The 25128-nt window shown below is 41.8% G+C and overlaps 2 protein-coding genes across 12 annotated transcripts in view; one reads left to right on the plus strand and one right to left on the minus strand.

Annotated features, from left to right (window-relative positions):
• The window catches only part of myo5c (myosin VC), an 85852-nt gene that overhangs the window by 55668 nt on the left and 5056 nt on the right, over positions 1–25128 (plus strand). Inside the window, exons 26-38 of the mRNA XM_069910226.1 lie at positions 2046–2109; positions 3617–3697; positions 5923–6103; positions 7457–7550; positions 8461–8524; positions 10550–10655; positions 11600–11687; positions 13091–13192; positions 14652–14806; positions 15114–15203; positions 16593–16743; positions 17826–18111; positions 22234–22408. Of these exons, the coding sequence (XP_069766327.1) occupies positions 2046–2109; positions 3617–3697; positions 5923–6103; positions 7457–7550; positions 8461–8524; positions 10550–10655; positions 11600–11687; positions 13091–13192; positions 14652–14806; positions 15114–15203; positions 16593–16743; positions 17826–18111; positions 22234–22408 (1637 nt within the window). The remainder of the gene's footprint in view (positions 1–2045; positions 2110–3616; positions 3698–5922; positions 6104–7456; positions 7551–8460; positions 8525–10549; positions 10656–11599; positions 11688–13090; positions 13193–14651; positions 14807–15113; positions 15204–16592; positions 16744–17825; positions 18112–22233; positions 22409–25128) is intronic.
• Positions 1–25128, minus strand: part of LOC138749186 (uncharacterized) — a 159432-nt gene that overhangs the window by 53981 nt on the left and 80323 nt on the right. For 9 of the 11 annotated variants that reach the window (XR_011348470.1, XR_011348469.1, XM_069910233.1 and 6 more), the window contains one exon: positions 12893–13009. The exons of the other annotated variants lie outside the window; for them this stretch is intronic. The gene's annotated coding sequence lies outside the window, so the exon portion shown is untranslated. The remainder of the gene's footprint in view (positions 1–12892; positions 13010–25128) is intronic. 11 annotated transcript variants of the gene reach the window in all.

Consider the following 25128-nt stretch of genomic DNA (forward strand, 5'->3'; position numbering starts at 1 on the left):
ACAAAGGTCACTCTTTTAGTTCCCTCCTTATTCCCTCTATTCCATTTCCTTCCCTTATTAATTCTTGTCTATACTCTCTATATTTTCCTCTAAATACGGATACATTCATGTATGCACATTATACATATACACACATATACCTCTTTACCCACATACATATAAATCGTGGTCATTTTTACTCTTATTACATATCTTCATCTCTCTGGTTGTTTTGTAGTTGTTCTGCAAATTTCCTTACTTCCTCTGGATCCGAGAATAGTTTTTTTTTCCATAAGATCGTTTTCGATGTATTGAACTCCTTTCTCTTCTTCAGGAGTTCAAAACTTATGTGTCTTTTTAGTTCTCAGTCTTTTGTACTCTCGTTACACGTCTTCATCCTTCAGTCTATTTTGTAATTGTTCTGCAAATTTTCGTGCTTCCTCTGGATCTGAGAATAGTCTGTTTTGTTGTCCTGGAATAAATATTTTCAATACCACTGGATGCTTTAGTATAAATTTATACCCTTTCTTCCATAAAATCGCCTTTGCTGTATTGAACTCCTTTCTCTTCTTCAGGAGTTCAAAACTTATATCTGGATAAATGAAGATTTTTTGCCCTTTGTACTCCAGTGGCTTGTTGTTCTCTCTTACTTTTTCCATTGTCTTCTCCAGTACCTTTTCTCTTGTAGTATATCTTAGGAATTTTACTAAAATAGATCTTGGCTTTTGTTGTGGTTGTGGTTTAAAGGCCAATGCTCTATGTGCCCTTTCTATTTCCATTTCTTGCTGTAGTTCTGGACATCCTAGGATCCTGGGGATCCAATCTTTTATAAACTCCCTCATATTCTTGCCTTCTTCATCTTCCTTAAGGCCCACTATCTTTATGTTATTTCTTCTGTTATAATTTTCCATTGTATCTATTTTTTGAGCTAGTAGTTCTTGTGTCTCTTTAGTTTTTTTATTAGATTCCTCTAATTTCTTTTTTAAGTCTTCTACCTCCATTTCTGCTGCTACTGCCCGCTCTTCCATCTTGTCCATTTTCATTCCCATTTCTGTTAAGGTCATATCTATTTTATTCATTTTCTCTTCTGTATTGTTTATTCTTCTTCTTAAATCATTAAATTCTTGCGCTTTCCATCCTTTAAATGACTCCATGTATTCTTTAATAAGAGAAAGTATATCCTTTATCTTGCCTTTCCCTTCTTCTTCTATTTCACTGTACTCTTCCTCTTCTTCTTCCTCTGGGTTGGCCATCTGTTGTTTCTTTGTTGCCCTTTTCTTCTCTTATTTCTTGTTTTCGTTGTCTTCTATGTTCTCCTCTTGCTGCAGGTGTTCTGCAGCTGTCATTGCCGGCTGTGGAGATTGACTCCCCAGCTGGTCACCCCTCCCGTCGGTGTGTTTTTTTGCATGCGCATCGCGCACTTTTACTTGGCTCGGCGAGCCATTTTTGTAGTCCACTTTCTACCGACCTGAGGGAGCGGGTTTCTCTCTCCACCGCGGGCCTCTTCAAACAGGTAAGGCCATCTCCTTCTTCTTCCGTTGTCTTCTCTTCCTCTCTTCTTACCGTTGATTTCGATTTTTCTTTTTTTGTCGCCATCTTCTTTCCACCTTTATACTCACTTTTCTTTAATTTTTATTTTTGTGCCTTTGTGTTTTCCTTGTTTTTTCCGACTTTTCTGGAGAGGGCTGGAGTTCACCGTCCGGCCACTACTCCATCACGTGACTCCTCCTGTTCTTGCAAGTTTCAGGTAAACTTATTTTAATTTGGAGATACAGCCTGGTAACGGGCCCTTCCAGCCCACAAACCTGTGCTGCTCAATTACACCTACAAACCCCGTATGTTTTTGTTTTGAGGGTGGGAAGAAACCAGCGCACCCGGAGGAAACCCACACGATCCAAATTCCATACATCGGATTCAAACCCTGCACTAACATTCTGCCAACCGCTACACTAGCCATGCAGTCCCTGTGGCAGGGTTGGAATTATGTTGACCGCGTTATCAAATGTTAAACGTCTGCAAACTTGATCAACGTTGTAAAACTGTACAAATCTCTTGCAATTTAACAGAAAAAGTGGAAGAAATTACGCAGCAACTCCTCGGAGGTTTAGAAGGAGACGAGTTACGAAAGAGGTATAAATGTTCATATTTTGATTTGGCAGAATTGCAAACCATTAACACTTGCGTTACTAAAGTAGTGTGATATCTGGGAACTAACAGAGATGGTATTTGTGCTGAATACCGTGTTCTTTTAATAGTCAGTGAAATAAAGCTTGGAATTGACCCACAAGTGAAATTAATGGCAGAAGAACATGTCAGTTCAAATTGTAGGATTTGATGTGAGTGTGTGCCATCTGGTGTTGTTCCTCATCATGAATACCCACAGCAAACAGAGCAAAGCGACTTGTTGGCAGGATAATAAAATCACCTTGTCAGGTGACATTCAAACATCACTCACGAGTGCGGTTTTCCATCCATATCACATTCTGAGTACATGTGGTATGAATAGAACAGACAACTTCCAAAGTAACAAGTCTGAACTGCTAAAGATGTTTCACTCTGCTGGAAGCTCAAGTTCCATCTTAGAAAATGGTACCAGACAATGAGTACACGGAGTGATGGTTTTCAAGAACCTCCTTCAATAAAGTTTCAGCATTGACATTATTCATGGATGTACTTCCACTTGTTTTTTTGGAGTGTATGCCTTCAGCTTCATACCTTAAATTTAAATAACCTACATTATTACAGGAAGACCAGCCCTGATTTTTGTGTCCTGTTTCATAAACAAGCATACCCTTCATTTATAGCACTTTGATGCTTCAGGTCAGAACCACGACAAACAGTTCTAATCCCCAAAATAAGGGTCTTATTTTGCCTGAAGGCCTCCACTTGGAAGTGACTATTTCAAAAAACAAAGCCAAGGGTTTGAGAAGAAAGCTGCAGACCTGTTGTAACCCGCGTGCCTATTCTGGTCTGGGGTCGCGCCACCCTTGGGGCACCTCTTCCAGGGTACTCGGAGAGCCTGATGCACCCTTCTTTATCTTGATGGGTAGGGATTACAGAGGTAATTGGAGAATTGAAATGCAGGTTGTAAAGAAATAACATCTCCAAAGCACTTCAACGAGCAGGCTGTGAAAGTCCAACAGATAAAAGGTTTGTAAAAAAAAATCAATAAAACAAGACTGAAGGTGAAAGCAAAAGTGCTACTTGAGTCTGATGATTAAAACTCTTGGTCCCATTGAGCAGGTCATTATAATTGTATATGGTGTAGCTTGTCTGTAATAACTGAAATAGAGTAACACTCCCTTTTAGATAAGAAATCTTTCCCTATTGCCTTTTAATTCCAACATTAATTTTTGAACAAAGTGGTGCTTTCCATCTTAAAATAATAAATAAAAGCATCAGAGGGAAATAGTTAAAAAATGCACTCTTAAGTCTGTGTCATTAGTAATAAATCAAGTTGTACAGAAGGACGATGTTTACTGATCACCACCAGCCAGGCAGGCAGGAATGAGTCAAATTGACACGTGCATGCACCAAGAAAACATGAGGAAAAAAACCCCCAAATTATTCTTCATATGTTTGAGTAACAGCAGTGGAATATGGATTATATTGTGGTAAAAGTTATGTTTCATTTAAGGCTTTCTCCAGAGGACATGGAACATCTAAATGAAGATGGGGAACTCTGGATGGCCTATGAAGGATTGAAAAGAGCTAGTAGGTAATAGAAAATAAATGGATCCTTTTCGAAGTTGGCAATGCCAGTGTTACAGAATTGCTTTTAGGTGTTTCTTGCAGTGTATTTATATCTGTATATCACCATTGTGCCATAAGTCACCTACAGCAGAATAAATACAGTATGTGAAAACAGTACATTATTAAAGCGTGAGATTTTGTAAAATGCTACAAATTATATTAATGGTCAGAGAGTGTATGGTAATGCAGATGAATGCAAGTTTTTAAATGTAATTTCTTTAGCCAGAGAGTGGTGAACCTTTAGAATTTGCTCCCACGGGCAGCTGTGGAGGCCAGGTCATTGGGTGTATTAAGTCAGGGTATCTAAGGTCGTGGGGAGTGGGGCTGAGTGGGAGAATGGATCAGCTCACGATGGAATGGTTTTGTCGGCTCACGCAGTTGCAGAAACTTTGTTATTACAGGACTTTGAATACAACCAGTCCAAAAATCAAATAGGAAGTGAATACTGAATTACTAGCATTTGCGCTTAAGAAATTAGAATTTATTGTCAAGAACAAGTCATGCAATTTGATGTTTTACAGCAGCGTCAAAGGGCAAACATTCACATTATAACCATCTTACAACATTAAATAATTGTGCATAAAAAGTAAGGCAGTGTCTTTGGTTCATTGATTATTCTGTGGGGAAGAAGCTGTCCTTGTGCTGTTGAGTGCTTGTACTAAAGTTGTAAACTTGTACTAAAGGAAAAATTGACCTTGAGCACAAAAAAAGACCATTGACCAACGAGATGCTGTCCTTTGTATTGCAAAGCACATATTATTGTAAAAATTAAATCATGTACAGATTAATACCTCCAAGGATATCATTAATCTGCAAATTCGCATTGTTGATATTTTATTGTTATTGATCTGTTGAGGTTCCAAAGGTCATGCTTCAGCCGTGACATTGTAGAGATAATGTTCCGTGACAAATCAAAACAATTGGGTGTTCCTGAAGTTCTGTTACGTGGCCATAGATCAGACTCCCCAATGAAGTGAGGGTTGTGGACTTGTGACTAATTATAAGGTGCATGTGTATTTTGCTTGGTGGCAGTTGTGTCCCAATCCCTACCTCACCTCCCTCTTCCACTCCACCATCAGCCTTTCAGAGACTTCCCTCTGCCCCTTGTTACAAATTAATAAACCCTTATTAGTACCAACAAAGGAACAGCCAGAGAAAATTCACCAGGCAATGGTAAATTCAAAATAAGTTTTTATTAAACTATTAATAACATTTCTTACTTATCTCTAACCCTAACTCAAAATTTAACCCCACCATGTGTGTGGTTATTAAAGCCCCAAACCATTGCAGTTTAAACTTGATTCTGAACAAGTCACTTGTTGAGTTCAGGATACTTTTAAAAGACAGGCTCAGAAGTAATTATGAAGCACTTTTAAACATTCAGATCTCTTTCAACTCAGGTTAAGGAAAGATTATTTCACTTACTGTTCATTCACTGGGATAATCTTAGATAGGGAAGGGCATTCCTTCAAAGAAAGGTTCAACAGGTTGGTGCTCAATTCATTGAAAGGAATGAGAGATGATCTTATTTAACTGAATAGAATTCTTAGAACCCAGGCAGGGGTGATGCTGTTTATTTGGAGATAGATCAGCTATGAGAGAGTCCTTTAAGGGATGGCACGGTTGGCGTAGCAATTAACGCAACGCCTCTACAACGCCAGCTCTCGGGACTGGGGTTCAATTCCTGCACTGTCTGTAAGTCGCTCTCCGAATGACTGCGTGAGTTTTCCCCAGGGGTTCGGTTTTCTTTCCACCAATCAAAACGTGCCAGGAGTTTGGTTAATTGGGTGGCGTGGACGTGTTCCAAAACGGCCTGGTTACTGGGCTGTATGTCTAAAAAAAAATTTTTTTAAATTTACAAGTCTGTGATGATAAAGAGTTTTGGGGAGTTTGTAACTTGCCACGTTGAGTTGTGGGGATAGGGTCTTTGGGTGTCTTCTGAGGCTCAGATAGATTTCTAATCAATAAGGGATTCAAGGGGAGAAGACAGGAGAGTAGATTTGAGAAGTGTTGGATCAGCTGAGATCCTACTGAATGGTAGAGGAGACTGAAGGGCCGATTCCTGTTCTTACGACTCATGGTCTTGTACTCTTTTCTGGCAGCTCTTCATTTTACTGTAGGATTTAAAAAGGACACTTTGCCATTGCAGTTGCAATAATTCTATTAATTGTGGACCTTCATGTCACACAGAGTAATGGAGTTGCACATTCAGTCTCAGAAGGAGAGCTATGAGAAGGAAATTGAAGATCTTACTTTAAAAATTGAACATTTCTATGAAGAGACAGCTCACTTGCAACAGAAGTTCCAGGAAGAGAATCATATTAACGAGGGCATCCGGCTGGACTTGACCAGATTGAGCAATGAAAACATGGTACTTAAAATTATTAAAGTCTTGAGTGATGGGACAAACAGATGCTACCCTTCCAAAGGTGTAAACTAAATCCAAGTTTGGGTTAGTTGAGAACTTGCCAGAAATCAACTGGAGACTAAATCAGAGGAGCTTGCAGTGACGGCTCTGGTGTACACTTTGCTATCTGCACTCGTTCATGTGGGAGTAAACTACGTAATGGCATCAGCCGTTCGAGATCAACTCATTCTCTCAGTCAACCAGCAAGGAAGCATATTGTGAGCTTGCATCTCTCTGATCAGGTTGGGGCTCCAGTTTCCACCCATCGTCCAGAGATGTGATGGTTATTAAGTGAATTGGAACAGTTAATAACCCTTAGCGGAGTGGGGTGGTGGGAGAGAGAATGGTTGTAGAGGAATAAATGGGTGATTACTCTGAGAACTAGTAAAGGCTTCAAGGATGGAATGGCTTCCAATGTCGTAAGGAGATATAAGAAATATTGGAGGAAACATTGAAGCCAGAGGGTGGAGAAAATCGGCGAAATTTCCCCTTGTCCAACTATCATTGAATGGTCTAGTGTAGGAGGCTATGGATATTGAATAGGAATAAACACCAGCATTGCAGATTCGGGATTCGGGATTCTGCGATATAATGTCCTTATACAGTAAAATCCCTGTTAGCTGGAATTCAAGCAACCGGCAAAAAAAAAATTGTGGAAAATAAATGGGTAAAAGTTTAAAATTGGCGTGCCTTGCCGTTAATTCTCCGTTTATGCAAGACGCAGTCTTGATCAACTAGAAAACTCACATCTGGCCTCGACCAATCCCCATGGGTGCTAGATTCCAGGGTTTCACTGCAATGGTTCTTCCATAGTAAAATAAGGATAATGGGGGAAAGGCAGATAGGTAGAGCTGTATCCACGGTCAGCCTTGATCTTGTTGAATGGTGGATCAAGGATGAGGGCCAGATGACCCACTCTTGCGCCTATTTCTTATGTTTGCCTAATTTTGTCTTATCACATTACCAGAAAGTGATGAGAAAGAGCATAAGTTTATCCTGGCCTTCCATTCACGTTATGACAAAGGATGGGGGAATCCCTTAGACTGGATTTACCCATGCGTTGGATGGAACGTGGCCAAATTGGGTGAAGTGTCTGAACAACCACAGAAGCAGGGCAGGTGAATTAACGTCAGAAAAACCTCCCAAATTTGCATTCGACCACCAGCTCTCTCAGGGTACCCTCATTGTTGCTGAACTATCTTTCTTTATGATGTTATTTCAGTTTTGGTTCATTGTTACCACCGAGTTAAAGTATATTCTATGTTGTTGATGGTATTGAAGTATTCACTGGAGTAAATCAATTTTGTCTACATCCAGGTCATTCCTGAACTCAAACTTCAAATCCTAGAGCTGCAAAAGGAGAAACAAGAGATTGAGAACCACTTGAAAGGGCAGGTTGTGAAAATGAAAGGTGACTATTTGTGTCCAGCAGTGTTGATTTAAAGCATACTGTTACGTACGCAGACAGCAGCAATATAAATTCGCCAAGACAGTGTTATATTTAAAATAATATTTTAATTTATTAATTACTACTAACATAACACCTTATTTACCTTGTCTAAACTTAACCCCCCAACTATGCACAAGTATTCTAATCTGTGTGTGTGTGTGTGTGTGTGTGGGACTATCCCAAACCATTACAGCTTAGGCACAATTCTGGAATGTCAGTTCAAAGTTCAGTCTCAGAAACCCAGTGTTGACATGAAGATTCTTAAATTGATGTAAAGAAGTGATTACGAATGAGGTGGGGGAGACAGGGCGACGGACTGTTGTAAACTCATAAAATACTTGTTGAGTTGCTTCCAGAGAAATGTCCATTCAGACGAGTGGTAGTCAAAACTCCCCTTTCCTTGGCATAGGGAATCTAAGCGAATGGTGTTCACAAAGTTCCAGAGCCTTTTTAATGGGTCAGTTGAAATGACCGATGCAATGGTCATGGTGGGGTTTAAACCATTTCCCTTCAGAAGTGACCTTTCCTTTGGCCACACGAACCCTCTTCAGCACAATATTTGTCAAAGAGCTGCTCCTTCCTTAAATGGCCCCTGATCAAGCAGTGAACTTTTATATGTTGGTCACATGGTCTGTGCCCATTTGTTCCTGGCACACTTCCTCTCTCTTCAGAAGAGATGAGCTTGAGTGCATGCTGTCCCCAGCCTGTCAGCCCCACTCAAATGAAAATGAACTGGGAGCACGTAATAATGCAAATGATCGTGTGCTTTTTTTTGACTTTACACAATTCAATTTAAGTATTGTAGAGGTAAAAATCTCTGGGGAAAAAATCCAGCTTTGCATGTATTAATTGCAATAATTACAATTTACAGAAAAAATGGAAGAAGTTACTGATCAATGGCAAGGCAGACTTGAAGAAGCAGGAATCCAAGAAACGTATGATGTCTAATTTCACATTTCACATTTCATCAACCCTTAATTTTATATCCCATCAGTTTATGCAGATATTCACTGGAAATACGTCATTAATAACTCTACGCACTCCAGATGTTTCTGCTGGAAAGCATGATCAGATTATTAATTGAAAGCCTCCATCTATTTGAAATGTCAAGCTTCTTATCTCAGTTAATTACCAGAATTATACTGCATGTTTGCAATTTCATTGACTGTAGTATCTTAAGAGAAATTCAAAATTCTATTACCCTAACTTAACATTAGTTTAACACTTGAGATGCAAAGTTTATAGAACCATTCAACATTATTGAAGGCCTCTTTGCCCTTCTAGTCTGTGCCAAACCACTTTTTTTCCCTAAATTACAGCACGGAAACAGGCCATTAGGCCCTTCTAGAGGATTGGGCATGGGAGATTTTATCTGGATTTTATCAGTCCCACTGATCTGCACCCAGTCCATAGCCCTCCATTCCTCTCCCATCCATGTACCTGTGTAAATTCTTCTTAAATGTTAGAACTGAGCCCACATTAACCACTTCAGCTGACACCTCCCCACCGCTCTTTGTGTGAAGTTCCCCCTAAACTTTTCCCCTTTCACTCTTAACCCATGTCCTCTGGTTTGTATCTCATCTACCCTCAGTGGAAAAAAACGACCTACATTTACTCTGTCGATCCCCCTCATAATTTTAAATACTTTTATCAAATATCCCCTCATTCTTCTACACTCCAGGGATTAAAGTCCTAACCTGTTTAACCTTTCCTTTTAACTCAGTTCCTGAAGTCCAGGCAACATCCTAGCAAATCTTCTCTGCATTCTTTTTATCTTAATGATGTCTTTCCTGTAGTAGGTGACCAAAATTGCACACAATACTCCAAATTTGACCTCACCAATATCAAATACAACTTTAATATAACATCCTACTTCTATGCTCCTATATTTTTATTTATGAAGGCCAATATGCCAAAAGCTTTCTTTACAACCCTATCCACATTACTTTCTGTTCTACTGAACTCCTCAGTCACCATGTACGTCCTTTCTTGGTTTGTCCTTCAAAAATGCAACATCTCACACTTGTCTGCATTAAATTCCATCTGCCATTTTTCAGCCCATTTTTCCAGCTGGTCCAGATCCCTCTGCAAGCTTTGAAAACCACCTTCGCTTGTCCACAACATCTCCAATCTTAGTGTCACCTGCAAGCTTGCTGATCGAATTTACCACATTATTATTCAGATCGTTGATAGAGTCGACAAACAACAACGGTCCCAGCACCGATCCCTGAGGTACATCACTAGTCACAGGCCTCCAGTCTGGCAACCAATCATCCACCATTGCTCTGGCTTCTCCCGTCCAGCCATTGGCAAATCCACTGAGTTATTATCCAAGACCACTCAGTTATTATTGTTTGAATTCTTGGTGATCCCTATTTAAAATTGATAAATTCTTCTGAAGTGTCCCTGATTTTTTTTATTAAAAAAAATAAACATTTTTGAACAGGTTTCAAGAAATATTTTGCAAAATATACATATGAATAGCTGTCATGTATGTTCTCCACAGATGACATCAACAAATGTAATTTATAGATTTTTTTCCTTCTCAGAGTAAATTATACAATTAGATGTGATTTATTGACAATTTTTGACAATGACTCACAAGAGATAAAACCAAGAATGAAACCAGAGAGGAATTCAGTGGCACGTTTAAATTGCTTTTAGTTGATGAATGGCTTTACTTATTTTGTAACAGATATAAGCCTCAAACATTAGCCACATTTCTATCTTTGTTTCTTTATTATCACACTAAGAAAATTCAGAACATCTAAACACTTGCCATTCAAATTTAAAATTCCCCAGGTTTCATTTCCAATAATTAAAAAAAAAATCAGCTTTGCTAATTTCTGGCAATATCGTTGTTCTCAATTTGTTAAAAATACGTAAATATGTATATAGCTTGTTAGAGTCTGAGAAAGATAACTGTGCACAAGAAAATGTTGTATTACTTAAAAAATCAGAAAACTTCCGGACAAGAATTACCAGCTGCTGAATCGGACTCAAGCCAATAGCACAATCAGTGCTAGGAAACAGGAGGAAGCAGCCCAGTTAGCAATAGAAAACTTGGTGAGTGTTGATAAATTGCCATACTTAAAATACGGCTCTGTCGTTTGATGTAGGCGGATGGAAATCTGTTTAAAATATAAGGTGAACTGCAGTCTGAGAAGAATGAACTGGAAAGTCTGAATTTCATTCCCACCCTTGAGTGAATTCAGATTTGACTACATGCAGTGGGAATGCTCAATACTTCTATTAACAACAGAGAACATGCTCCAGTGATAGAAAATGGAATTGTTCTGATAAGTGAAAAGTTTGGGATCATAATGAAATGCTAACCAATAAAGCCATCCACAGACAGTTCCCTCTAAGCTGTGTGCATGTGCGCTCACACACACGTTTTGCAACCAGGGCACAAAGGAAATTAATATGCGCACAAAAGGGAGTTACCTAAAATAATGTAGCTACACGCTGGTTCATAGAATGCAATCATACTTTAATTATATTAAACATGCCAATACAGTTTTGTTAGTCGTGAGAGGTCGGCTGTGCCAAAATTATCCTGAAACAATTTCAAGTTTTACATTTGCACAAGCATTCAGTGCGCACAGACTTTTGTCACGGGGTGGGGGAAAAAAAATTGCACAACATAAGATTTTTGCGCTCACTGACTTCTTTAAAAAAAAAACTGAGAGGGAGCATTAGTGACAAAGAGTATTTCCTCTTGAAAATACAGTTTGTATTGATTGGTTTCTTAGCATCAGTATAAAATTTATAATCTAAAGAGCCATTTTATTCCCAGGGAAGCAGATAGGCTCTGGTTTCAAAATCATTCATTGCATTTTAAACTTTGCTTCATACTTAGTTTGGCATCTGAAAAATTGAAAGATCAATAGGAATTGAACTTCTGTTGTCAAGATCAGAGGGGAAATTATGATTGAAGCCGAAAGTTTTCTTCATTAAGGATGCGTTAATATCAGCTGAAAGATAATTCTGTGTGTTTTATTTTGGAGAATCTTGAGGAGCAACTTGACCAGAAAGAAAAGCAAATAAAGAAGTTACAGAATCAGATTAAGTCATTAACCAAAACCACTGATAAAGGTATGCTATTCAGAAGCAATGTTGATGGGGAGTAGGGACAGTGCTATGTTAATCATATATCTAAACATTTGTGATCAAAGGATAGTCTTTTAGTGTAATAGAGAGCAGTGTGATAATTAATGCTCATTCAAAGGTGCTCTAAAATGGGTCACAGACTATTACAGGTGCAGGAAAAGGCCATTCAGCCCTTCACCTGCACTATCAATGCAATCATGGCTGATTATAAGATGTCAGTACCCGATACCTCCGTTCTCCTCTCCCTTCAGCCATAAGGACCACAGGGTCGGTGCAGAGAGGGACAGTCGTGGGCATTCCACCCCCAACCCCCACAAAATAAGGTATTGTGACCCTTCCCAACCCGCTTGTGGCCATTGCCCCATCAAATGAGGTATCGTGTCCTGCAGAATAGCGTCACAGTGGGATCAATGGCTACCTGTGTTACCCATAATCCCCCACGCAGCTGGAACCACTCCGCCAGTCGGGGAAACACGCTTGCCTGTCACCCACAATGCATCAAGGCAAGGTTGACGATGCAAAGCAGGAGGGGGCAAGGGTGATGAGCACAGGGCAGGAAGGATCCACACCTCGGTCTTTGCGCTGATGGAATCTGTTCCCCAGCACTGCCTTCCTACCTGCCGCCTGTCGGGAAGGTGCATGGAGGGGTTCATGGTAGGCAGCTGGTCGCTCTGTTTGTTTCTCCACCCCCCCACCCAGTTATCCTAATGCCCCCTCCTAAGACTTGTTCTGGCACTGACCCTAAAGGACCACATCCATCTCCTTTATGTATGCAGTAAAACCCTGGTATCCAGCAACCTACAGGGATTGGTAGATACCAGATAAGTGAACTTTACGGGTGTTTGAGATTATGTGGCGCATTATTGGCGAACTAACAACAAGGCATGCCAATTTTGAACTTTCATATTTTTTACCTATTTATTCTCTGCCATTTATTTTGCTGGTTGCTTGAATTCTGGATAGTAGGGGTATTGCTGTATATCTAATGAACTGGCTTTCTGTGGTTGGGAGCTTCACAAGATCACAACCCTCTGAGTGAAGAATATTTTTTTTGTCTTAGTCCTAAATGGCTGAGCCCTTATACTATGACCCACTGTTTTGCACTTCCACAACATCAGGAACATTCTTCATGCACCCAACCTCTCCCATCCTGTCAGAATGTAATGTGTCTTCACGACATAGCCCCTTACCGTTCCAATGAGTGTAACCCTAGTCCATCCACTTGTTCTTCCTATGTCAGTTCTGTCATCCCAAGAATCAGAATGGCGAGCCTTTGCTGCACTCCCTCAATAGCAAGAATCTTGAGCCTACACATGGGAATCAGAGAACGTAAATGGGTTTGACAGGAGAATTGGATTTGCCTGTAAATGTTTGTGTAATTTCAACAGTTACAGATGCGAATCTCAGTCGGGTTATGTGGAAGGAGCACCATGGAATGCTGGAATGCAAAGCAGAAGATGAAGAAAAACTCATCAAAAATCTCATTTTAGGTAAAGTTGTTTGATGACACACACCATCAGAAGGACCCATAAATGTTGGCACTGGTGGACAGAAAAGAATTAAGGCCTATTATAATTGCCTTCTCCATTCCTCCAATCATACAATAAAATAAAAGTGATCACTCCCTAGCTTTCTCTCCACCTCTAAGATGCTACCCATTTCTCATCGTTGAGGGTTATTTGGCATCCATTGGACTAATTCTCTTGCAATCCTGTTCAAACTACTGATTAGTTGAGAGTCTGCATTTAATTGCATTGGTGAACATGTAACAGTTGCATCATGTCACATGAAAAGAGCATACCCTTTATCAATAGAACAATACTTGTCTTTAACATGGCTCTCCCTGAATTGTTGGTTTATAGTAATAGGTAAACAAGCAGTCTGCAGATGCTGTGGAATTCGTACAACACACAGAGGTGCCAGAGGAACTCTTCAGGCATCATTTTGGGCCTGAACCCTTTTCAGGTTCACCTCCTTCAGGCCCTTCTATCTATTGTGGTGTATAGTAATACCTTGATACACTGGCTACTTACAGGGTCTGTGAGGGGTGAGGTGGTGGGCCCAGAGGGTTTGGTACCAGGGTAGAGAGTTGGCTGGAATTAACCCCTGCGGCGCCTGCATTTGAGACTGAAGTGGATGTGGAATGGAACTGTTTCCAGATAAAATCTCCCATGCCCAATCCTCTTGAAAGTTGTGTGGGACCCAACAACTTCGGAGTGCCTGCACAAGCCCTGAAATTAGACACTATATGTATGTTAAGAGGCTGATTCTAAGGCTTTGAAACGAAATTGGAAGGAGGAAGATTCATGTGATCCGTCTTTCAGTTTTTGCTCGGTACAGGGCAGCACGTTTAGCGTAGCGGTTAGCCCAGTGCTGTTACAGCGGCAGCAACCTGGGTTCAAATCCAGCAGTGCCTTTCAGGATTGTATGTTCTCTGCGTATTTGTATGGATTTCCTCCTGGCACTCTAGTTTCCTCCCAGGAAATTTAAGGGAGTTGTAGGTCAATTAGGTGTAATTAGGCTGCATAAGCTAGTGGGCTGTAAGGGCCTGTAACCACACTGCATGTGTATTTTTTTTAATTTAAAAAAAGTTCTGCTTACCTCCCTCTTGTTTGCTCTTTCCACCCACCTGCCCCTTCCTCCCACCACATAGATAGGTGTCCACCTAACTAATGTTGATGCTCATAGATAGCATATGAAACTGAGACTTGGGCCTCAATTTAGAGTGAAGCTAAGACTTCCAGCTTCAGGCAAGGCTCTTCCTGTTCTTCCAACTTCATACCAGCTCAAGGCAATAACCCAGCTCCTGCCCTCAGTGGTTTATGTCACATGACAGCTTTAAATACACGCACAATTTTTACAGAGTGCGGATCTGGTTATTAAAGTATTAAATTATTATTGTACATTTAAGATTGCTGTCTATTGTTACCTGTTTAATTTTCCAATTAGACCTTAAACCACGTGGTGTGGTAGTGAATATGATTCCAGGACTTCCCACATACATCCTGTTCATGTGTGTGCGCTATGCGGATGAAGTCAATAATGCTGACATGTTGAAATCTCTGATGAACTCCTTGATTGGTGGGATCAAAGATGTCACCAAGGTAGAAAACCATTGGAAATATGTTTTATTTTTTACACACTTAACGTGAAGAGATCGTCTGTCTCGTGTAGCTTGTCTCCTGTTTTTTTTTTACAAATGATCTCTTGAATTTAGAATTTGAATACTTGGTGCAGAAAATAAATTCAAGACTGCAGTACTTTTAAAATGTTGATGGCAGAATTTTGAAATGGCTGTGTGGGATCCTAAATTAAATCAGTACTTTGCATTCTCACTTTATCTCTTTCTCTTCGAAAATGAGATGAGATTTTGTAAATAATTATACTTTCAAATGTTGCTGAATTTCACAGAATCACAATGAAGAATTTGACGTTCTGTCTTTCTGGCTTTCAAACAGTGTTCATTTTCTTAACTGCTTAAAGCAGTACAGCGGTGAGGAGGTAAGAACATGAATTCTGCATTTGTTCATTATAACTCTAATTAAAAACAGCAGTAGCTTCTATTTAAGCCCTGAAGTTCATAGGTTGCCAATTTTCAATAAGAATTTTCAAGCATTATTCATTTTGAAAACATGCATAATTCTTATTATAATTTTTGGCACCTTCTTGTACTTAATGTCATATGTATGTGTGTATCTAGATATGTGTGTCTATATAGAGAGAGAGAGAGAGAGAGAGAGCATATACACACACACATATATATATAGAGCATACACAAACACACATATATATAATATGTGTGTGTGTCTATATATCTATGTGTGTGTGTCTCTCTCTATATATATATATACACACACACTTGAACATATGTGTCTCACGTGTGTGTATGTGTGAGAAAATAGTTGACAATTATATAAAAACATGTGACAGATATGTTTGTCTAGTCTCACAACTTAAGGAAGGATAGATAGACGATTGAAGGAGAGCACAGACGGTTCGCTAGATTGATCTATGAGGAGAGATTAAGCAAACAGGTTCAACATTCTCTTGGGTTTAGAATAAATAGATCTCATAACAATACAAAGTTCCCACAGGGCTTGATAGAATAGGGTGCAAGGATGGTGTATGGAACCTGGGGTCCAAATTTCAGCCAATGGAATTAATCATGAAAAATTAAGATGTGTTAGGTCTGCTTTGTTCATGAATGAGTGAGACAAACACCAGGCTGAGTCGAAATCAGGATTCTTTGTTCTTTATTACCGGATTGTAACACTTGCGACTAACAAAGTTAGTCGGAGAATGCATTCTGCCGTTATCAGCAAAATGGTGATTTTTTATACCCTTGGATATGTGCTTAGAACATCATCATATCATTACTTGTCCAATGACTAAAACTGTTGCTATCCTTTCCCTGCTAGCTTCCTGCCTCTCAATCCATCAATGTCTCTCTTATCTTGTAAGTACAAGGATGCATTTACATCTTGTTACAGCCCTGTACAGGGCAGGGTAACTCCTTACACATTCCCATCTCATGATGTTTTACCTTACAGATGTGAACAAGATGCTTCACCATTGTATTGTGAATTCTAGAATTCTCAACCTATCATGAATGAGGAGTCTCAGTTGTTGAGTTTATTCAAGTTGGAAATCAATATAATTTTTTTATCATTGAGAATTTGGATTAGAGGTATTGAGGTAAAAGGTCAATAGTTACCCAATAGACTGCTAGTACAGGTGGAAAGGGCAGAATGGCATCCTCCTGTTACTTTGTTTGTGCTCTTAAGAATAATGAATGTGCTGGTCGATTGGCAAATGGGCTACATCTATTACTTCTTTAATACCGATACATCCTTTGTTCTTGGTTCTTTTTTAACATTATTTTATATGAAGGAGTTCATGAAGCATAACACTCCTCAGCAAAACAATCACTGCCTGAAAAACTTTGACCTGTCGGAGTACAGGCAGATTCTAAGTGATTTGGCTATCCAGATCTACCAGCAGGTGATCCAAGTGATGGAAGGGGATCTTCAGCCAATGATAGGTAAGGACAATTTCCAGAACTCTCAGAATTTGTTGTCATGAACATGTCACAAACGTTGTTGTTTTGCGGAAGCGTCACAGTGCGAACATTTATATAAAACGCCTTACAAATAGCGCGAGAAAAAAGAATAAGTCAAAATAAGGCAGTGTTTGTGGTTCATTTAGAAATCTGATGGCAGCGGGGAAGAACCTGTCGAGTGCTCATCTTCAGGCTCCTGTACCTTTTTCCCGATGGTAGCAAAGTGAAGGGGGCATTGCCTGGGTGGTGGGGGTCCTTGAGGATAGAGGCTGCTCCCTTGTAGATGTCCTCGATGGAGTGAAATCTAGTGCCTGTGACGTCGCAGGCCGAGTTAACACCCCTCTGGAGTTTTTTTTTGTCACCTCGTACATTAGGTGGGAAATCCATGGCCCAATTTATAAAGGAAATAAAGGATTGGGTAAAATGCAATTACATGGAAATCCAACCCCAATGGACAGAGAGAAACCTGCTCTGTTGTGGAGATATCACATTCTACTCTCCTTCAATATTCAGTTTTGCAGTACTGAACACCATGTACAACACTAGCAAATTTGATATGCAGGTCAAGAAAAATATGTGCTCACAACAAGAAGCAGGATCTAATTTTAATAGCATTTCTCTGTTGATGCCTATCAGAAGAGTGTACTTATGGTTAGATTAGATTGAACGGCAATTGAAACTGGATTGGATCTAAGGATCTCGTAATACGTGGATGAGAACCATCATTTGCCTGTGTGGTTGGTTTGCATTGCTGACTTTTGGCATAGGTCTGGCTTTGGAGGCAATGATTGTGTTACCGCAGTCCCAATTACAGCCCAGTAAAACCCCCGGTATCCACCACTTATGGGGTTGGTAGGTGCCAGATAAGTGATCATTTTTCAGTTGCATGAGATGCCGTTTTGAATGATTGGCAAACTAACTGCTGGGGAGCACCGATTTTAAACTTGCCTATTTTTAACCTATGTATTTTCTGTGATTTGTTTGCTGGCTGCTTGAGGCTGTCGGTTGCTTGAATTACAGATGACGGGAATTTTATTGTATTAATTGTCAATGACTTATTTCAGTACCAGGAATGCTAGAACATGAAAGTCTTCAGGGCATCTCCAGCATGAAGCCAACTGGTCTCCGGAAACGATCTTCAAGCTTTCTGGATGAAACGGAGCCGTACACCATCTCTTCTATTCTGCAACAGCTCAGTTACTACTTCACCACCATGTGCCAGCATGGCATGGACACGGACCTCATCAAACAGGCCGTCAAGCAGCTCTTCTTTCTGATTGGAGCAATCACCCTCAATAATATTTTATTGCGCAAGGACATGTGTTCATGCAGAAAAGGAATGCAAATAAGGTAAGGATGGAAATACATTGGGCGGTCCAGAGGAGGTTCACCAAGTTGATCCAGTGCTGAGGGGGTTGGCCTACGAGGAGAGATCAAGTTGTCTGGGACTGTACTTACTGGAATTTAGAAGAATGAGAGTGGATTGTATAGAAACGTTTAAGATTCAGGTAGGTAAGTTGTTTACATTGGTGAGGGAGACCAGAACTAGGGGACATAACCTCAAGATCTAGGATAGTAGATTTAGGAACTGCTTTTCCCAGAGGGTGGTGAATCTGTGGAATTTGCTGCCCATTGAAGCATTGGAGGATATCTCAATAAATATATTTAAGACCAGGTTGGATAGATTTTTACAAGGTTGGGGAATTAATGGATATGGGGAAAAAGCAGGGAGGTGGAGATGAGCCTGTCATCAGATCAGCCATGATCCCATTGAATGGCGGATGACCGACTCCTGCTTCTATTTCTTATCTTCATTTTACCCCAGTACTTCCTTGTAAAGAGTGAGCTTTGTAACTCTGAGTGAGAGACAACAGTGAGTAGGACTCGTTGTTTTATATTTATTCTGAAAACTGGCCACTCGGATGAAAAGAAGGAACATGCTCTTATCCTTTCCTGTTCATAATATCCCAGTGCTCTTTGCCCAGTTCATTTTTCTTGGCATTTAAGGACAGTTTCCTCAGGTGCTGAAACAGGTCAAGTTTATTGTCATTTGATTGCACAAGTACAACCCGACAAAATAGCGTTTCCCGGTCTGCTGCAGAAACATGCACACGTACAACCAGGCATAAAACACATACAGATAAACAATACATATATAGGACAAGTATTCATCTATGCAAATAAATAAATACATATGGTTTCATGAATATGGCAGTCTCGGATGGTTAGTGTGAGCAGATCCTTTGTTCAGCCCAATCCACAGGGAGTGTGATAGTCTGGAGCTTCAGAGACTGTGCCTGTTCATTGCAGTGGCACGCTCGGTAGCGATAACCCCATCACTCACAACACCCTCCAGGAATATCTTCAACGCTCTGTGGGCCTCCTAGTAGTTCAGACCTGAGCCAGTTGGTGAACGGCTCGTTTGGCGATGCCCTCAATGCTGTTTGGCTCCTTCTTTCCCTCCGCCAGACACGATGTTGCTTCAGTCAAGTCCACTGCTGAATCCCATTAAATATTATTGAACTGTCGTCATTGCTAAACATGTTGCCGAACATTTGATCGAGACATGATCCCAGAAACCATCATTATCAGCACGGTACAGCCCTTTGACCCACGGTGTTGTGCTGACCTCTCTATATTTTTAAAAAACTAAACCCTCCCTACCTCATGTAGTGCGTCGAATGACTCAAAGACTTTTTGACTCAAACCAAGGCTTTGTTTAGCAAAAGATTGGAGTTTATTACATCGAGGTCGACCAGTCCAGACTGACCTGGGTCTGGTTAGGAGCAGGCCTTTATGACCTGGCAGTAGGCGTGGCTACGGCTCTCAGCCAATCACCATCACTATATATAAATATATACATTGGGATGGTATCCTGTGCTATCACACCTCTTAACCCTCTATTTTTCATTTCATCCATGTGCTTGTCTAAGAGTCTCTTAAATTACCCTACTGTTTTTAGCTTCCACCTCCATCCCCGGCAATGCATTCCAAGCTCCCACACTTTTCTGTGTTTTTTAAAAAAAAACCTTACCCCTGCCGTCTCCCCTAAACCTTCCTCCCTTCACTTTGTACAGATGGCCTCTGGTGTTTGCTCCTCCCACCCTGGGAAAGAGGTGCAGACTGTCTACCTTATCTATGCCTCTCATAATCTTGTAGACCCCCCCCATTAAGTCACCACTCATTCTTCTTCGTTCCAAAGAGAAAAACCCCAGCGCTGCTAAACTTGCTTCATAAGACACATTTTCCAATCCAGGCAATCAGGTGACCAGAACTGAACCCAAATATTCCACGTGTGATCTCACCAGAGATTTATAGAGCTGCAGCCTCACCTCAACCTTTTTTGGTCTGAAGAAGCCCACCTTGCTTGCGGCCAAACATGCCGTGACCCACGAGTGTTGCCAACGCATAACTGCGACCTTTCTTGCCACGTCCATTTGAATTAGTCATATTTTTAGTTGTTTTCTTCATGGTTTGTCTGTGTTTATCGTATCAACATTTATTGACGTAACAGATACGGTTATCAGCCTTTTATTATTTGTCTCAAAAATTAGTAATTCCAAAAGTCTAAAAAGATTTTTTTTTAAATGCGCAATCTCTGGAGGAAATGAATATCTAAATCATGATTTAGCACATCAAATATCATAATAAAACACTAATTTTATTGCTATTTATGAAGTGTTTGTCTTCCGAATAACCACTATACATAGTAAAATCAAAAAATGCTGGAGAAACTCAGCAGGTCAAACAGTGACCTTCTATGTAGTAAAGATATAGATACAGAACTGACATTTTGGGCTTGAGCCCTTCATCAAACAACATAAATACATGGTCTGTTAGTTTATGTTTAATTTATGTGTCAGGATGTTTCCTTGAACGTTGAAGATTGTTCATTTGCATGAAATAACCAGGTAAACTTGTAACATACCTTATAATCACGCAATCCCTATCCTCAGTGGGTTGAGACGGCTCTGTGGCCCACATGTGGGCAATGGCCCACAAGTTGGGAACCATTGGTCTAAGAGGTTAACACTAACATTCATACAACTGTACAAATAGGACAAGAGCGCAAGAACAGAGCATAGTTTTAAACGGGGAAAAAAAAAATCAATGAGTACCAAGCTTGTTGGATGATGACTTGCTTTCCATTTTTATAATCTATTGAAAGTAATGCTCCTCAGGCATTGATAAAGAATAGATGATCCTTGGAAAATTGAGCACACATCAATGTTTACAGTCAGGGATCGCAGGAAGGAGTTCTATAGGTGCTCTATCGAGAGCACCCTGGCCGGCTGCTTCACAGTGTGGTACAACTACTGCAAATAAATGGATGGGAGGTCAATCCAAAGGACCATAAGAGTGGCAGAGAGGGTCACTGGAGTCTCCCTCCTCCCTCTTCCCCCCCTCCCCTCGCAAACAATCAAAGTGATCTACTGGGATCGTTGTCTGAAGAGAGCTTGCAAAATCATTGAGGACCCCTTCCATGCTGAACACACCATCTTTCAGCTGCTCCCATTGGGGAAGAGATACAGGAGTCTCAGAACCAGCACTGCCAGGCTGAGGAACAGCTTCTTCCCAAAGGAATTGCTCACACTAACCATCCGAGACTCCCGTATTCATGAAAATATATTTATTTATATGTGTATATGAATACTTGTCCTGCAGATATGTTGTTTATCTATAATCTGTGTTATGTCTGGTTGCGTGTCTGCATGTTTTGCATGAAGGACCGGAGAACGCTGTTTCATCGGGTGGTACTTGTACATTCAGATGACTATAAACTCGATGTGACTAATGGTAAAATATGAAAGTCTGCAGACATCGTGGTTTAATGCTGGAGAAACTCAGCAGGTCAAGCAGTGTCCTTTATATAGCAAATATAAAGATACATAACCAATGTTTCAGGCTTGACTAAAATGTGCCATATTGAATAGCATCTGAAATAATAGATCAGCCTTTTTCTTTCCACTCACATCCCACTTTAAATATTCCCTTTGTCATAGATGCTCTATGAATAGTAAGGGATTGCTTAAGGTGGTATGTGGGTGGAAAGAAAAAAGTTTGAAGATCACTGTTTTATTCGTACCTAATTGTCTTGTTATGTGCAGGGTTTCATAACTCCAAGGGAACTGAGCCAATGACAATTTTTCTCAAACAAAATATTTCAGTAACAATTGGGTGTAGAGCAGTAATTCTTAACCTTCCCTTCCCACTCACATTGCACCTTAAGCAATCCCTTACTAATCACAGAGCACCAATGGCATAGGGAATATTTAAATTGGCATGTGAGTGGAAAGAAAAAGGTTGAGAATCACTGATGTAATGCGATCGTAAATTTGTATATTAAATTGAATTATTTGCAACTCCTAATTCAAGCATTAATGTTGGAAAGCTCGGTCCCATAATAAGGTTGGGACAGTGATCAGTAATTTTAACCCATTTGCTCGAATAATTTCTTTGTTCTTAATACAGATGCAACATTAGTTATTTGGAGGAGTGGCTGAAAGAAAAGAACATGCAGGGTAGCAATGCAAAAGAGACTTTGGAGTTGCTCGCTCAGGCTGCCTGGCTGCTTCAGGTCAACAAGTCAACCGACGACGATGTTAAAGAAATATGCGAAAGATGTTCTTCGCTTTCAGCTGTGCAGGTCAAATTTAGCTTTCATCATTGCTGGCTGAACAACTGCCATTTTGTAGTTTGTATTCCTGCTTGTCACCTGTTCCCTCAGTTCTTGGTCTGCCCCTTTCTGCTCCTTTTCAATTCCTTTTCCTCTCATTGTCACCCTTGCATGGGCACTTTCTTTCCTTATATTCTCTCTTGCATGTTCCTTACCTCGTCACTCCTTTCTGTACAGATACCTGTGGCTCCAAAAGCAAAAGAAATGACCTGAAATTATCCATCTTTTCTCAAAATCGTCAAACCAACACAGAAGCGTCTCAGTAAATGGACCTTCTATCTGTCTCCAGGCAGGTGTCGATATTTAATCCCAGCTTCCAACTCCAAGCAATGTCATCAAAAGATGGCTTGATCTCATTGGAGAAGTTTGGTTAAGACCCAATAGATGTCTGACAGGGATGGGAATTGGTTGGATGATTGGGTACATTGTTTTTATCCCAGTATTATTTACTGGGTGGAGAGAAAAATATATTCAAATTTGTGAAAGTGATTTTGGCTTGTTGGCTAAAATTGCTTTGATCATGAACATCTCCCAGATAGAGAATATAATTTAGTCAGATAATTAAATCTGAAATGTTATGATGTGCAGGGACTTGCAAGAGGTCATTGGATTTTCCAGCATTGAACTCACCACATCCATGCTGTCCATTTCTACCAGTTACACTTAACGCATAAAGACAGGACTTTTAAAATTAAAATTTAAGGAGAATAGACAAGAGATGAACATGTACATTTTAATAGTTTATTAACAAAACAGTTTTTCATATAAAATACAAAGTACAAATAAATATTTATTTGTTCATTTCCTTGACTTCTGTGTGTCTGTGGCACATATGCACGCACGCAAGCACAGAAAAGCCCACTAAATGAAAAAAAGTTTGAAAGTTTTTGAGAAGTCCAGATTTCTGATATTCGGAATTTTGGACTTTTACTGTACATCCTTCCTCAAGTAAAGAGACCAGAACTGCACACGGTACTCCAGACGTGACCTCACCTGTACCTTGTTCAGTTGTAGCATAACTTCCCTGCTTCTAAATGCAATCTCTCCAGCAATGAAGGGCAACATCCCATCTGCCTTCTTGATAGCCTCCTGCACCTGAAAACCAACCCTTTACGATTCATGCACAAGCACTCCCAAGTCCTGCTGCAAGGCAGCATGCTGCAATTTGATCTTCCCTTTTTCCTTCCAAAGTGGATAACCTCACATTTATCAATATTGTACTCCATTGGCCAGACCTTTGCCCACTCACTTAACCTATCTCTCTGCAGACTCTTCGAATGCTCTGCACAATTTGCTTTTCCACTCAATTTAATGCCATCAGCAAATTTAGATACACTGCACTTTGTCCCCTCTTCCAGATCATTAATGTATATTGTGAACAGTTGTGGACCCGCCACCGACCCCTGCGCCACCGACCCCTGCGCCACCGACCCCTGCGCCACCGACCCCTGCGCCACCGACCCCTGCGCCACCGACCCCTGCGCCACCGACCCCTGCGCCACCGACCCCTGCGCCACCGACCCCTGCGCCACCGACCCCTGCGCCACCGACCCCTGCGCCACCGACCCCTGCGCCACCGACCCCTGCGCCACCGACCCCTGCGCCACCGACCCCTGCGCCACCGACCCCTGCGCCACCGACCCCTGCGCCACCGACCCCTGCGCCACCGACCCCTGCGCCACCGACCCCTGCGCCACCGACCCCTGCGCCACCGACCCCTGCGCCACCGACCCCTGCGCCACCGACCCCTGCGCCACCGACCCCTGCGCCACCGACCCCTGCGCCACCGACCCCTGCGCCACCGACCCCTGCGCCACCGACCCCTGCGCCACCGACCCCTGCGCCACCGACCCCTGCGCCACCGACCCCTGCGCCACCGACCCCTGCGCCACCGACCCCTGCGCCACCGACCCCTGCGCCACCGACCCCTGCGCCACCGACCCCTGCGCCACCGACCCCTGCGCCACCGACCCCTGCGCCACCGACCCCTGCGCCACCGACCCCTGCGCCACCGACCCCTGCGCCACCGACCCCTGCGCCACCGACCCCTGCGCCACCGACCCCTGCGCCACCGACCCCTGCGCCACCGACCCCTGCGCCTCCGACCCCTGCGCCTCCGACCCCTGCGCCTCCGACCCCTGCGCCTCCGACCCCTGCGCCTCCGACCCCTGCGCCTCCGACCCCTGCGCCTCCGACCCCTGCGCCTCCGACCCCTGCGCCTCCGACCCCTGCGCCACCGACCCCTGCGCCACCGACCCCTGCGCCACCGACCCCTGCGCCACCGACCCCTGCGCCACCGACCCCTGCGCCACCGACCCCTGCGCCACCGACCCCTGCGCCACCGACCCCTGCGCCACCGACCCCTGCGCCACCGACCCCTGCGCCACTGATTGCCAACTACAAAAACACCCCTGTATCCCGTCTCTGCTAACTATTGGTTGGCCGATCCTCTATCCATGCTAATACATCTCCCCAACAGGAAGGTTTACGAATGGAATTCCAGAGCATTAATGCCATGACTGCTGAAGGCGTGGCAGCACTGGTGAAGTGATTAATCTCAAGGGTGATTAAGGAAATAGACTTGGAGGCCCACAGATATTTCAGGAGACTTGAGGCTGGAGTTCACTGAGAAAGAAAGGGACAAGCCAATGAAAGGTTTTGGATGAAAAAGTTAAGCCCACTAGGTTAGA

Source organism: Narcine bancroftii, chromosome 14 (assembly GCF_036971445.1).
Source record: "Narcine bancroftii isolate sNarBan1 chromosome 14, sNarBan1.hap1, whole genome shotgun sequence".
In the NCBI taxonomy this organism is placed as follows: domain Eukaryota; kingdom Metazoa; phylum Chordata; class Chondrichthyes; order Torpediniformes; family Narcinidae; genus Narcine; species Narcine bancroftii.